The sequence below is a fragment of the Osmerus mordax genome, chromosome 6, assembly GCF_038355195.1.
Source record: "Osmerus mordax isolate fOsmMor3 chromosome 6, fOsmMor3.pri, whole genome shotgun sequence".
Lineage (NCBI taxonomy): Eukaryota > Metazoa > Chordata > Actinopteri > Osmeriformes > Osmeridae > Osmerus > Osmerus mordax.
The window spans coordinates 11,170,349-11,185,646 of record NC_090055.1 but is presented as its reverse complement, the minus strand read 5'-3'; the positions used below and the strand labels follow the sequence as shown (position 1 = coordinate 11,185,646).

The following is a 15,298-nucleotide window of genomic DNA, read 5'->3' as shown; positions in this document are numbered from 1 at the left end:
TGGATGTCATCTGTGTGTTTGCTTTTCATGTGATTTATGAACTGCTGGCGTTTTACAGGGGCAGGGGTGGGTATTTACAATGGAATCGTTCCGAAGGGGATTGCATTTTCCCTTTAGATTCTGGCTTTTATTTACTTTAACACTTCAAAACTGAACGGTAAGGAAGAGATGATACCGACTAATCATAAGAAATAACTCATGAAATCTAATAAAAACACATATTTGAGGGCTTCGCACTGGAACTATCCAGCGTATGACTGCCTTTCATAACTGTTAGTAGATGGTCCCAGTGTGAATCAAACCCAGAAAGATCCAGTTTCACTCATCATACTAAACCAAGGCTAGCCAAAAGAGACCCACATAGACCTCATAAACCTGATGTTATGTGCAGGCTAGCCTACATATGCTACTGTGGACATTTTCCACTCTCGGATTGTTTACACTGTTGTCATTACATTTTTGTTCGTCAAGCTGATCAGACGGGTTCTAACGGACTCTCGGTGCCATAGGCCATGACTGGAAGGACTGATAAGCCAGCAGTGAGTGGGAGGGATGGGTGTGTACTCACACGTGGATCCCACAGACGACACGCTGACGCCCGACTCTCCGCCTGGGTAGACGGGGGTCACTGTCACCATGTACTTGGTGTCTGACAGCAGGGGTTGGAGCAGAGCTCTCCTCTGCTGGCCTGGAACCACAATCTGGAAGGAGGGAGCCAAACGGGACACGTGAGTGAGTGTGGGTGTGCGCATGTTTTGTTTGGGGGGGGGGGGTGCGTTTGCTTGCTAGAGAGACAGTGTGTGCCCATGGGAGAGAGACAGAGGGAGAAACAGAGAGTGATCAACTGGAGGGATTCTGTCACACAGGAGAATGGTGAGGAACAGTGTCTAAGGATGCCATCCCAGTCCTAACCTGTCCTGTCAGACCCTGTGACGCACTGTCCTGCCATTCATCTCCTGTTAAAGGAGCTGTCCATTGGAGTTGTGGTGCTGAACCCTGCCTGACAGCCAGTTGGCTGAACAACACCCCAATTTTCTCTCAGAAATACGTCCTCACAAGACTTCAATCTACAGTATTGACAATGGATTGTTTTATAGCGTGTTTGTGAGTGTGCGTGGCCTTGTATGTGTGTGCACGATTGAATGCGTGCATCTCTGTGTGTGTGTGTGTGTGTTTGTTTGTTTGTATGTGTGTGTGTTTGTGTGTGTGTGTGCTTTCCTTTTCTCAGTGAACTAAATGGTTCTTGAAAAGATAATGGAATGTCCTATCCCTCCCTCTTGCACAGCTCCAGCCAGAGACAGGTCAGACTCCAGCTGGAAATTAAAACTGGTCAGGGAAAGAGAGAGGAAGAGAATGAGAGAAAGAGAGAAAAGGAGAGACATAGAAACAGGGAGAGGGAGAGAGAAGAGAGGGAGAGAGAGGGAGAGACAGCGAGGAGATAGACAGACAGGCAGAGAGGAGGGAGAGAAGAAATAGATCTTAAAATCAGAGTCACTCAAGGCTACTGGGCACAAGGGCTCTGTGAAGATTGAGGGAGGAGGAAGAGAAGGAGAGAGATGGGCAGGAGGGCAGAGGACGAGACCTTATTTGCACAAATTACCCATTTGCTTTGAGTTAAAGTGAATCTACCAAACAGGCTCCAAATTTATGTTTATAGCTGCAAACAGATAATTACTCACATTGGTGGATTTTTCTTCTACAGTGTTGCTATCAACTGTTAACTAGACATTCGGGTCTAGTTAGAGTCAGATTTCTACATTTACTTTCCAGTGTTCCCAATTCAGACAATATTTTCAAAGTTGTTACAGCATTACTGTATTAAGGACGAGCACAAACAAGGTGTTTCATGATATGTGTGATGTTTGAACGACAGTTGACCAACATACTGTAGCTACAGTGCTGTGCAATAGCTATGTGCTGTGAAAACCTTTCCAGTGCATTGGTACAGTAGAATTTATGCTGGTCATTTCAATTAAAATCCTTCACAAACTCTAACTTACAAAACATTCCTTTCTGTCTTTAATAAGTATAGAGAGCAGCCAGGTTTACCTGTTCTACAGACTCCTACAGACCCCCTTAGTTAAACAGTCTACCTCCACACTCACAGGCCCCTCAGTCCGTCCGACAAGGACAGTCTACCTCCTCCCTACTCACAGCCTCCTCAGCGCGGTTAACCCTGAGGCTGGTATAGGTGACCCTGTACTGGTCCACCAGTGGGTCCTCCAGCTCCCAGGATGCATCTAGGCTGTTGGTGGTTTCGTCGCTGATCTTCAGGTTCCTCACACCCAGACGCACAACTAGACCAGACCAGACACAAAGAAACACATATGTAGAGTATCACATATATGCAGTGTATCATGCAGAATGGATAGAGCCATGGAGTGGACACAACAGGAAGCACATCACTTAAATATGAGGTGTGGTTTCCCTTCATTTTGTTATCCAAAAAATCATGATATAGTTCCAAAATTGCAACAAAAATGTTAAAGCCAGCAGCTTTTATTATCTCAACAGAAATAGGTTTAAAGAAGTCAAACAGCGTTTACTCGGTGTGGAACTCCACGCAACAGAGAACAGATGGAGACCCAGCAAGGCAAATGGAGGGTGGGGAGGGAGTCATGGGAAAACACAGAGCGTTTCCATAAACCAATCAGTCGTAATTCTTTTTTACAAAAATTGGGGCCTTTATTACCTGGGGTTGTGGTAGCAACCGTTGTCGTCCTGGCGACTGGGAAAACAGTCACATAAATGGAAAATTCAATAGAAGTTGAGTATAATACAATAACAGCAATTGAAATGACTGTTTCCATTTGTCAACTTATTGTCCAAGGTACAAAAACAATATCTGACTTTGTCGTGAAGTACACATAAAAAATCCAAATGAAAGACAAATACAACTGGTCTGGTTCCTTCTCAAAGGAAAGTGTGTATGGTCTTACGTGTGGTCTCTAATACGGACGCAGTGGCACTCTCAGACTCGTCCTGGAAGATGGCAGTTAGCATAGCTTCATATTCTGTGAAGGGGCTCAGGCCAGTCAGACGGTAGGAGGCTGTATTGCCATTCAACACAACCTGGAGAGACAGAATCTTCCTCTTAGATATACAGTACTTTAAAGGCATTATGAATGTTTGAGTACATACAGGATAGGCCTGTTAACATAAAACATCAACGTGTGTTTGTGAGTTGTGCAATGTTCACTGTTCACTGAAATGCTCTTAGTCTGGATGGCGGAACCTTCCAGTCCTGCTCGCTCTCTCTCTTTCTCTCTCTGTCTCTCTCTCTCTTTCAATTCAATACAATTTCAGTTGCTTCATTGGCATGTTATTAGTATGCATCTCTCTCTTTTTTTGACTTTCTCTTCCATGCCCCCTTCTCATACTATTTCTGTCTATCTCCTACTCTCTCTCCCTCTCTCCTACCCTGTCTCACTCCTTCTCTGTCCTTCTCCTACTCTGTCTGACACCTTCTCTCTCCCTTTCTCCTACTCTCTCTTTCCTGCTCTCTCTCCCTCTGTCCTGCCCTGTCTCTCTCTCCCTCCTCTCTCTCTCCTGCTCTCCATCCCTCTCTTCTGCTCCAGTGAATCTAGGTAAACACATCGACCTGAGCTCCTATCTATAAAAAACAGCTGGCTTGGAAAGTCAGATTGTCGTTAAAGCTTATAGTGCATTGGACCACCTACACAGTCCAGAGTCTGGCAGCCCACAGTTCAGCGGCGGGCAATGATGATGTCACACTAGATGGACAGAGGGTTATTTTAGCAGCCAGACAGCTGGGGCTTTCACGATTTCAGAGCACGGATCACATGACCACACCCAGATGGTTCTCTCTCTGGTGATGCGTGATGTTGACAACCAACAAAAATAACTGAAAAAACAACCCTGTAGCTGCTGCGAGGACTCTGATCCATTTAACGACTGCTTCAAGCCAAACTCATCCCAAACAGTTTTCGAACAGACACTAACGTTTCAGTCTGCTTCAAAAACAAAGACAGACAGGTGGATGTTACTGCACTGCTGACCTCTTTGGTGTCTCCTCCGTTTAGAGGGGCCCAGGAGAGTTTGTAGAGGGCAATGTCCGTGGCAGCGTGACCCCAGGTGACCCGGAAGCTGTTGGTGGTGACCTCGCTGGCTCGCAGGTTCAGAGGCCCAGGCACAGGTGCTGATAGGGGTGGGAGAGGGGGCAGGGGGGGGGTGAGAAGTTGCACAGGTGTTGAGAGAAATGACGGGACAAGGACTGACCTGTTTTATGGGGCATCACATTCCAACATGCCCCTCCAACTCCCTTTACTCCCTCACGCGCCTTCTGTAATATGTTAGATGTCAGTGTCGTTTTTAATAGCTTGTACCCAAAAAGTTACTGAAGTTTAATTGTTTGTGCCCAATGATTGAACTTTATTAACAAACTAAATTAAACTCAGCTTTGTTGTGACTTGAAGCTAAGGGTTGGGGGGGGGGGGGGGGAGAGAGGCTAAAGTAATTCCAAAATCGAATTTAGGAATCATGTCCCCCCCCGTGTCACAAAAATGAGGGTTGGATTGTTTCACACAAACAGCTACATTGTGCAGAATCAGCAAGGGATGCAGTAAAACGGGGTTTTAGTTTAATGGCTGCAGAGCAACCTTTCTATTTCACTGGCCATTCAGGTGAGAGCAATGAAACATCACTGTAAGGCCATGAAATTTCACGAAGTCTCTAAATTGTTTAACACCACGTAATTTAAGTTTACATTTTTAAGTGATGTTGGAGTGTTTTTTTCCCCACAGGCGACACGGCAGTGGGAAATATCTCAGAGCTGAGAAGAGGGCAGGAGGAATTTGGAAGAAAAGAAAACAGCTAGAGTGAAATACAGACAAAAGGTCAAACCAAACAGGAATGAGAGAGCCTGGCAGTCTCATGATAAGGGCTGTCTGTGACTCAGGCAGTGAAAATTAAAGCGCAATAATAATAAGCGCAATAAAACAAAGTCATCTTACTGGTTGTGAAGCTGTCTGTCAGAGGTTCTGATTGTCCCTCATCGTAAATGGCAAAGATGGCTACCGAGTATTCTGTCAAAGAGTTCAGGTCGTTCAAGGACCAGGAAGTGACTGGATCAACCTCCACCTGAGGATAGAATCATAAAAACACACACACACAACAGTTTTTATTGCTAGCCATGTGGGAACTCACAATTCAGTCACTGCAACCATAACCTAAAACCCCCTAAAAACCATAGCAGTAGCACAGAATTTGTGTGAACCAAGAAAATGTAACCACAATTTAATTATTATTATTTTTACAAGTGGAGACTTCAGCTCCCCACAAGAATAGTTAAACAACGCCTCGAGGCGTTGTTTAACTGAAAAGTGCATGTGAAGAGTGAGAAAATAAGAGTGAGAGAAAGAGAAAACTACAAGAAAAGACAAAGAAAATCTATTGGAAAGAAGTAACCATAAAAAACAAGTAAACAAGACTGATTTGGATCTAAACTGACAATTCACAGTGACAGACTACCTGACCACTATGTCTGATCAAAAACCGAGGAAAACCCTAACCCCAACCCTATGAACAGACTCAGTGAGCACAGTCTGGAAACAGAAACAGGCCATCACAGGCAGACCAGACTACCCAAGGAGGAGAGGCTCTGTCTGCTCACAGGGAGAGGTGGAGCTCCCTTTCCTAACAGGATGTGAACTTAATATAGAAGACAACAAAACAACATAATTGTTCCTAAATTGTACACAAGAATGTGGAACTTTAAATGGAGAGAAAATGGTTTACTTACATTTCTTGCCAGGTGAAATCATTCTATCATTCTGATTGGATTTTAAGAGCAGATTGACTGCTGTAAAAGAGGGGACTATTTGCATATATTGAAAATGTTCGCCCCAAAAAAGCTTAAAAATATATGAAATGTGCCTCATTGTATTCCAGTATTCTATATAAACATGTTAAAACCTTTTCCTAAAATACTGAACCAGCAAACTTTGCAAAACACAACATTTGTTATTGCCAAAACTTATGGCCACGACTGTATGTATGTATGCATACTATTACTAACATGCCAATGAAGCAACTGAAATGTTATTGAATTGAAAGAGAGAGAGAGAATGGTATGTATAGAGCATGAGGATCACCTCTTCTGTCACCAGTCCGTCTGTCTTGACGTACATGATGCGGTAACCTCTGACCTCTCTCGCCGCCGCCTCCCAGGTCAGCCTGGCTGAGTTGTGGTTAATGTCAGAGAACTGCAGGTTCCTGGGTGGAGTCAGGGGCACTGCGAAAGGAGCACAATCAGCCAACACTCAACATCACAAGGAATGGAGCTTGTGTCCAGCACACTTTTACCAGCACACCTGCCCCCCTATTTTGACGATCTGAAACGCAAGTACCAAACCGCAAAGCGCAAGTAACTTTGTGGGCGGGACTCCGGCTCGGTTGCTATTTTGCCGGCGGGATAAATGACTTTGCGCCTGGCGCAAATCTAAAATGGGTAGGTCCGAAGTAGCTACATTACTAATGGGTGTGGTTTGGGCGTAACGTGCAATAAACCAATCAGAGCGTCATCTCACATTCCCTTTAAGAGCAGCGCTTGTTCCATGGCGGATTGCTATTATAACGGCGGATTTGCCAGGCGCACGCCAGGAGCGGTTCACAGCCAAGGAGACCGACGTTCTAGTCAGGGCCATAACAGATAGACAAGTGACATTGTATGGGAAAGGAAGAGCAGTTTTCTCATTGCACTAAATTACCCGCTCATGCTGCACATTCAAATTCTTATTCTTATTTTTATATAGCCTACCCTATATTTTCTTTTTTTAATTGTTTGGTTCTTGGAATTAGTTTAACTATTGTACTTTTTTACTTAATTTAAGACCCGTATATGTTTATTGTTTGCACCTTCCTGCCACAGTAAATTCCGTGTTTGTGTAACATAGGCTACATGGCGAATAAACCGAATTCTGATTCTGATGGAGATGGGAGAAGAAACCCACCCAAATTAGCTTCGGTTAAACAGGCGTGGGAGAAAATTGGCACAATTGTTACAAATCATGTTCACATACATAGAGATTTCTCATGAAAATCTTTTTATAATCATTGAAGAAATGTAACACGCCATAAATCAAAACAATGTAACGTAGCTTCGCAGAAAGAAGACCCTGGCCTCGCCAGCAGTGTGCACGGACCAAGCTTGCGCTCTTAAAATAGCATCTGAATAATGCGCCATTGACTTTAGACCACGTTTTTCCTGGTCAGTGGCGGAATTGTTTTTCGGAAACTGCAAAATAGCACCAGGGAACGTTTGCGCCGGAACACGCCTCATTTTTCGCTGAACCGCCCACGGGAGCGCAAGGTCATTTCGACGTGCGTCTGTGGAGGGAAAAATCAGCTTTGCGTCGAGTGCAAACTAGGAATGATTCTTGCGTCGTTGACAAAGTCAATTGCGCTGGGTGCAAGATCGGGCCCCTGATGTCTATTGGCATGTTGCAACACCAGTAAGACTTGCTTATGCTTGTAATTACAATTATGTGGCTTGGAAGTACTTGTGATTTACATGCTAAGTCAAGTGAAACCTTATTCATGTGCTTTGGAAGAAATAACCTTGAACAGTTCTATCAAATCCTGCATAACATGGAGTCTGATAAGGCATTGCTTGTTAGGTTCAATACAGGAAGTCAAATGATTACTCATGAGCCTGTGTACTTTTACAGATGCTAATTATTCATGAAACCAATGTTGAGTCCAGGCCTAAAAGAAGGTTCTGGTAGAATCCAGGGTGTGTCAGGAGAGGGTCAGAGGTCACCCACAGGTGGTCTGCTGGTTGTTGATGGGGTCGCTGGCTTCCTCTCCGTACATAGCGTAAACCGACACGGTGTACTCTGTGTCTGGAGTTAACCCTTCCAACTCCAGGTCAGACACTGCCTCTGACACCCTCACCTGGCAGGACAAAAGGGGATTCGATTAGCTGAAACCCTTTAATGTCTTTATCTGGAGGGCATTGCTTACGTCTACCAGGAAGATAAACCCTAACGCCTCGGTATTGGTCAGAATTTTCACACGGTAACGCATACACATTCAACTGTACACACAAAACTGCACACACAAACACACACATATAAGGCCATGTTCTCACTTGACTTCATTTTTCAACTGCCAGCGCCTTTTTTACATGCAACCTTATGGGAAAAGGAAAAAGGCAAAAAAAAACAAAGGCTTTTAAAAACTTCTAAAAAAGCACAGCGTCCGACGCCTTTTTGAGTTCAATTTTCTCAACTTTTCAGAAAAGCGCTGGGTGACATCAAGCGCTTTTCTGACAGCTAACCAATCAGGACAAGGAGAGTAGGTGCGCGTGTACCTTCTACCTTAGTTACCGGTGCCCCCAAAATAGACCAAGATGGACAAGGTACCAGTCGAATCACTTTTAGTTGCCGTTTCATACTACTCTGAGTTATACGACATGAGTAATAAAAGATACGCAAATATACAGTAGCTAGCTATCAATAAGTAACCAACGGAAAATAACGGATAATAATGTATCGCTAGAATGTATGATACCCGTTGTTAAGGTTACAGAAATCTCGCGCTGAAAGCGCTCAAAAGGTGCTCAAAAGGTGACCAAAAGGCGTTCAAAAGGCGCTCAAAAGGCGCTGAAGGTAGCGCATTTTTCAACAACAAAAAAGTCAAGTGTGAACACGGCCTAACTGTACACACAATACTGCACACACAAACACATTCAACTGCACAGATACACACATACAACTGCAAATACAAAACCTGCACACACATACAGCTGCACACACAAAACTGCACACACACACACACACAAAATTGCAATTACTCATGCAAAACTGTTCACACACACACGTTGGGAGGTTCATAATAATAATAATAATAGATTTTATTTGTAACGCACTCTACATTTGAAACAAATTGTGCTGAAAGAGGTTCACCTCTTTCTCGCCGGAGGCTCCGTCGTCGGTCAGCGCCGCATAGAGGATCATGTACCCGGACACGCCCTCCGCTTTGCTCCAGCGTGCACGCATGGAATTGTGGGTAACATCATACAGCTCCAGTCCATTGGCCTTGGTAAGGGCCACTAAAAACGAAAATGCGTACACACACACACACAAGCCCCCACACACACAAAGCAGAGCCGGAACATGAGGTTTGACCACAGCCAACAGGACAGTTCAGCTTCTTCATCATTCGGCCCTTGAGTGAGCGCGTGTGTGAGTTGTGGGAAGCCTGCGGCAGGCGTGGGATCTTACATGTGGTTGCTGAGCCTCTGAGCGGCTCACTGGCGGAACTAGCATACACGGCGAACACAGCCACCTGGTACTCTGTCAGAGCACTGAGGTGATGCAAGACCACCGAGCTCTCGCTGCCTTCCACCACCGCCTGGGAAACGACCGGAGCAAAAGGGGGCGAGGATGAGGAAGAGAGATTACAGTAAAGAGAGAGGGAGAAAGTAAGGGGGTTAAAAAAAGGTTGAAATGAAAAAAAGAATGTAGGCCGTTATAAGTAGCATAGCAGTTGTAGGAGGGATTAACGTGTGACAGAATGTCCTCCTCCGTAGTGCACTGGGAGAGAAACTGCACACTTGGGCCTTTCTAATCTGATCTGAGGATATCTGCTTAACGAGATCCGTGCTGCGGATTTAGAAATGATTCCTTGTGCGCCCCCGCACCCGCCCCCCTCCCACATGCATCTGGACTCCATCAAGTCAGTGGAATACAGTAAAGTGTGAAAGTGTGTACAGGAAAAAACTAATAGTCACATAAATAACACATCATCACACATTGGCTGCTGGATGACCGAATGGAGGTGTAGAGAAGAAAATGTGTGTGTGGGTGTGTACTGTCACCTCCTCTGGTCTACCCGTCTTCTCGGTGTAGTAGACGACGCGGTACTTCTCCACGCGGCCGGGGGCGTGGCTCCAGGAGACTCGAAAACTCCGGGCCATGACCTCCGAGGTCACCAGGTTACTAGGGGCGCCTGACGGCTCCTCAGAGGGCACGACTGCAGAGATAAACAACCAGCTAATGGATACAGTCTGATACGTGTGTGTGTGTATCTATTGTGTAAGAGGGTATGAGTGGACTGTAATCTGTGGACCATCTTCCAAGTGAGGTGTAGAGTAGCAGTACTCCAACGTAAGTGAAGATGACCACGATTATGCAGATTAGGAAGGCGTCGAGTTTTTAGATTAGGCGTCAAGTTTTTAGATTAGATTAGGTAGCACGTCCCTACACCCTGACTGGGAGACAAACCATTTTTGATCTCCTTGTCCTGCTGTTCCACGCCGTCGCACACTGTCATGGTGAGGCCTTCTACGATGGAGCTCATGATGCTGAAGTCAGCCACGTTGTAGACGTGAGTGTCGTCCGGCTCCGTGGCGATGGACCTCAGCTCGTTCTCGTCGGCGTTCTTCACGCCTGGACAGGGAGAAGGGAGAAAGGAAGAAGCCACATGGGAAGAAGATGGTGACGGTGATGTGCTTTTTTTTTCTTCTTACATTGCAAAGCCTTACTAACAAAAAATGCTTGGAGTTGTGACTGTTCGATGAGACTACATTAGGTCTAGGAATGAGTTTTGATAGTTGCTGTTTACATTCTCAGAAGTTATTTTTCAATCTATCAGATATGTTGACAGAGAGCAGGTTTTTCATGACAATGAGTGTGTGGTCCTGTACACATCAAGATAAAACGGTCTTTAAGATACATTCGCTGTGGTACAAAACCCTTGAAGGATGAAATTCTAATGGCTTCATCCAAATGTGTCAGCCAGAACAAAACAAGGCTTGACAACATATGTGATAGACCAACAATGTGGCCTAACAGCGGGCATCTCTAGCCTGAGGCCGGAGGCATGTGTGTTTGACCCTGCAGCACCGCGTGTCTCACCGATGGCGAAGAGCTCGATGCCAGCCTCCTTCAGGCTCTCCGCGGGGGGGATGACGTCATCCTGGGACTTCCCGTCCGTGATCAGGATCCCAACTTTGGGAACTCCGGGCCGGGAGCCATGCTCTGGCTTGAAGCTGTTCTCCAAGATATAGGTCAGCGCCAGGCCTGAGTAGTGGTACACGTATAAAATTGAATTCATGCTGGCGTCACTGTATCATGTTCCTAAAAAAACTAACATTGGCAGGGGTGGTTCACCTGAATGTTTGGCACATTTAGACAGCATGTTTGGAAAAATAATGTGTGTACCTGTGAGAGTGTTTCCACCCTTATATGGCAGGTTCTTGACAGCATCAATCACAGCGTCCTTGGTAGTGAAGGCATTCAGGTTCCACTCAATCCTTGGGTCCCCACTATACTGGGCCAGACCTACAGACACACACACATACTGACTTTCGGGTTCATTCATGTAAAACAATGATTTAACACATCTTGTTCCTGGATATGTCACTATTTAGCAAAAGGAAGTGAGAGTTAGCTATAGGAAGTGAGGGATAAATACAGGAAGTGACAGTCAGCTAGTCAGTGTTAGCTACAGGTAATGAGAGTGAGTGAATTGTGAGGGATTATGTTGGAGAAGCAGAAAGTGAGAGTTAGCTACAGACAATTATAGTTAGCAACAAGAAATAGAAGTCTCAGGAACTGATACAGTAGTTACACTTATCATTTAGTTATAGGAAGCAAGAGTAAGCTTTTGAAATCAAGGGCTCACCTATCCTGGTCTGGTCGATGCCCACACTGAAAGCTTTGACAAGGTTCTCCAGAAACATGCGGACCAATCTGAAGTTGATCCTGCCAATACTCCATGAGCCGTCCACCAAGATGACAATGTCAGCAATGGCCGCTGTCTTGCACACAAATGGCTCTACAGCAGAGAAGAGCACGGAGGAGAGGAGGCAGAATATGACATATACATGACATGAATGCAATACAATACAATGTCTGTGCAGTATCTGCACATACTAACATACCATCATTCAATCCAAACACATCCTGTAGATAAACACTGTTGAGGGAAACAAACTCTTTTGTATTTTGTGTGCAGCTTCAAAACAGTCCAAGGAGTTATTTGAAATATGACAAAAGTAGGTTTTCAAAATGTAAGACAAGACACACATTTTAAGGTTGGATGATCAGGATATCTTTATTGAACATGCAGAAGAGTGGCTGCCAGAGCAGCACATTTATAACACAGTTTAATGACATGAAGCATTGTTTTTGCTTTACGCGAATGTACACATTTTAAGTTCATGTTCTGTGGACCATTTCTTCTAAGAACCACAGACCACCGAGATAGGGAGTCTGGCATGGTGAAGACTGTCCAGATCCAGGAGAGCTTTAATGAGACAGAGTGTGTGTGTGTGTGTGTGTACGTGTGAGTGAGTGTGTGTGTGTGTTTGTACGTGTGTGCGTGTTTGTATGTGTGCGTTTGATTGTGTCAGTGAGACAGCCAAAGAAGTGATGGATAAAGTCTGGAGTTGGATAAACACACACTCCTGTTCCAGGGTGATGGATGGTTGCAGAAGTAGCTTAGGGAGGAAGAGGGCTGCCGAACACTGATGTCCCATCCCAGCCTCCCCTGGAGCTGTAAACTGTTCTAAAAGGAATTTGGCTGGAGTTTGGAGGAGTTTATGTTGGTTGCTATGTGTCAGGTTCCTAAAAACTGGCAGGGTGGATGGTGAGATGTTTTGGCCCTCTAACAATCTGAATGAACTGTCCAACATTTTAACTAGCTGGCTGCTTGATTAACTCCATGGATACCAAAGCACCAACAAAATGAGAATGTTATGCATTTTAATGAAAACAACGTTGATCTAAAAGGAATCAGCCAAGCGGAGATGACAGCACGTTCCGGGCATGAAAGGTCAACGTCATCATTTCAAGTGTACTCCCTTTCTTTGCCTTCCGTATTATCAGCAAACAGAGAAATAGTCTGTCTCTTAGCATTACACCATAGTCATTCAACTCAGTCTGTCTGGAAATGTGAGCAAACTGTGCCATTTTGTTCCAACCATCTCCACTGATTAGCCTGCCGGGACATTGTGCTAATTGGTTAGCTTTGAGACAGATAGACTCGAAAAAACAAGCTGTAGAGTAGAGCTCTTCAATTCTACTTGCATCTCATTAGCCATGCAGCCGACATCCATGTTCCCTGAGCTCTGAGATTACAGGTCTGGTGCTAGCCATGCTAAACCCAGCTATAGCGCACTCTCCCTAGGGCCTATAGCTTGTGTCGGGTGAAGAAGATTGCAGCGTAACACAGGAAACTAAACCTGTAAATGGCTCCTCAAATGTGATGTGCTGTACAATAGCAGGTGTGAAAACAGAATCCCCTTGATCTCCAGCATTGCTTTGCTGTGACGATTAATCACCAAGTGGGTTTCCCCACAAACAGCCGCAGCATTCAACACAATGCTCTGGGGAACAGAAGAGAGGGAGAGGCGTGAACAAGACATGACAATGACAATATCATTAAACTCCACTCTATGGATGTTGTACGGTCGGTCCTGGGGCTTGAGAGCCAGTCGAGATTGAGGCTGTGAATAGAAACTCTGCCGCCTTGACGGTTTTTCCACCATTCCCCAGATTGGTGACTCGTAAAAGAAGTCAATTAAAAAACTACAATGTCGATTTTTGTATATCAATGTCAACAGTGTCGGGGGAAATTCATTATCTTAGGATGAATGACTTTGCGGCTCCTTTGATGGTATTATCATCCTGAAGGTCTCTCTGTACCTGTGGCTCTCGGCACATTTCAGTTTCGAGACAGATGGGGGGGTAAGGGGATTACCTTCTCTATTTATTTCAACAGCGACACAAGCACACCCCCGCATACCCCCCCCCCCTCACACACACACACACACACACACAGACGGGCCCCCACCACACACACGTGCACACATGCACCCACGCAAACACATACCACACCCCGGGAACAAAAGCTGTCCATCATTTCCCTCAGCCTCCAATCACTTACCGCAACAAAGCAGGCTCAAGGCAAGGCAGAGAGACTCGTAGAGACACGTTAAAGAGACTAAACACCAAACTTCCTACTCCCTTAAATGATGACACAGCAAAACCAGATATGAAAGGCTGACGCGTCGGTGACTCAACTGAGCCTAATTTCAGGGACCCTGGCTAAAAGCCCCAGTAGCTCTGCGCTCCTCTGTCTGCTCACTGCTCCCAATGGGAAGCTGGTGCCCTACACCACTGCAGCAGCACATGAAAGGACAGCTAGTTGTTTAGTGTGGTGATAATAGCAGGGCCTTCCAGGGCCTAGCCCTCACATCAAATACAGCAGGCTGGACTGTGTGCGTGTCGGTATTTGTGTGAGAGACGGTGTGATTTTGGGTGGTGTTTGCGTTTGTGCGGGGTGAGGGGTGAGCGGTGGACTGTGCATGTGTGCGTTTGTTTTTATAGGTGTGTGTAGGTGTGTGTATGTGTGTGTGCGAGAAAGTGTGTTTTCTTTAGTTCCATGCAGTCAAGGAGACAAGGGATTTAGAATGTAATCCTGTGAGTGGAAGGTCCTTCAGAGCGCTGCAGCGCTCTGAAGGACCTAGTGGTTGGAGAAGACAGCAGGGGAAGTCCTGGCCTTAACCACACTCAGTTAACAGGTCTGCATGTCTCACCACAAAAAGTACACAAAACAGCCTCAGGTTCATGGTGATCTACATAGGAACAGGTGTATGTGCTGTCTAAATAACAGACAAATGCTAAATTGTGCTAAATTCAGAAAAAACGTTGACTGTTTTAGATGAATGCTGGAACACAAGCAAAAAATAATATCTAATAAGGAAGTCTAATTAGAAGTAAAACTGCAGAAAGGCATTTGCAGTGGGCTCAGGGATAGGCTCTATGCAAATAGCAAATATAAAAACAGACCAAACCTTTTTTTGCCGCCACACTGGAATGGAATGTGCTGTTTGCCATGTGACAGACACGGGGGCCTTTTGAGAATGAACAATCTGCTGTTTGTCTCAAGATTGGAATACTAATTGGTTCAAGTTATTAGAGTGGGTTTAGGGGATCCAGTATTCAGTATAACTGTACAGTACAGAACACTAACAGAAACACCATGCTAGTTCTGTGGGTGTCTGTGTGAGAGAAAGAGAAAAAGAAAGAAAGAAAGGTGTCAGAAAATCATAGGTACTTTTAAATCCTTTCAGAACCCTGAGTCAGCCTCCATGCAGAAGCAGCTACTACAGCAAGGCTGCTGCCTGTCCTCCCTCAGTCTGACACAAGAGCCACTGTGAAGAGGCCTGCCTGTGATGCCTATGACACAAGCCAAGCCTCTGGGAACCTCTTCTATGCCCCGAAAGGCAGAGCCTGAAGAATGAAAGGCCGTCTTTGTGAAGCACTGC

At 45.3% G+C, this 15,298-nt stretch overlaps 1 protein-coding gene across 1 annotated transcript in view; it reads right to left on the bottom strand.

The window, feature by feature from the left end:
* The window catches only part of col14a1a (collagen, type XIV, alpha 1a), a 66,175-nt gene that overhangs the window by 38,164 nt on the left and 12,713 nt on the right, over positions 1-15,298 (bottom strand). The window contains exons 5-19 of the mRNA XM_067237519.1: positions 11,650-11,802; positions 11,187-11,306; positions 10,881-11,045; positions 10,248-10,412; positions 9,842-9,996; positions 9,246-9,375; positions 8,928-9,073; positions 7,785-7,914; positions 6,114-6,253; positions 4,974-5,100; positions 4,020-4,159; positions 2,940-3,072; positions 2,693-2,728; positions 2,155-2,297; positions 569-701 (exon numbers count right to left, since the gene is read on the bottom strand). Coding sequence (XP_067093620.1) covers positions 569-701; positions 2,155-2,297; positions 2,693-2,728; positions 2,940-3,072; positions 4,020-4,159; positions 4,974-5,100; positions 6,114-6,253; positions 7,785-7,914; positions 8,928-9,073; positions 9,246-9,375; positions 9,842-9,996; positions 10,248-10,412; positions 10,881-11,045; positions 11,187-11,306; positions 11,650-11,802 — 2,016 coding nt within the window. The remainder of the gene's footprint in view (positions 1-568; positions 702-2,154; positions 2,298-2,692; positions 2,729-2,939; positions 3,073-4,019; positions 4,160-4,973; positions 5,101-6,113; positions 6,254-7,784; positions 7,915-8,927; positions 9,074-9,245; positions 9,376-9,841; positions 9,997-10,247; positions 10,413-10,880; positions 11,046-11,186; positions 11,307-11,649; positions 11,803-15,298) is intronic.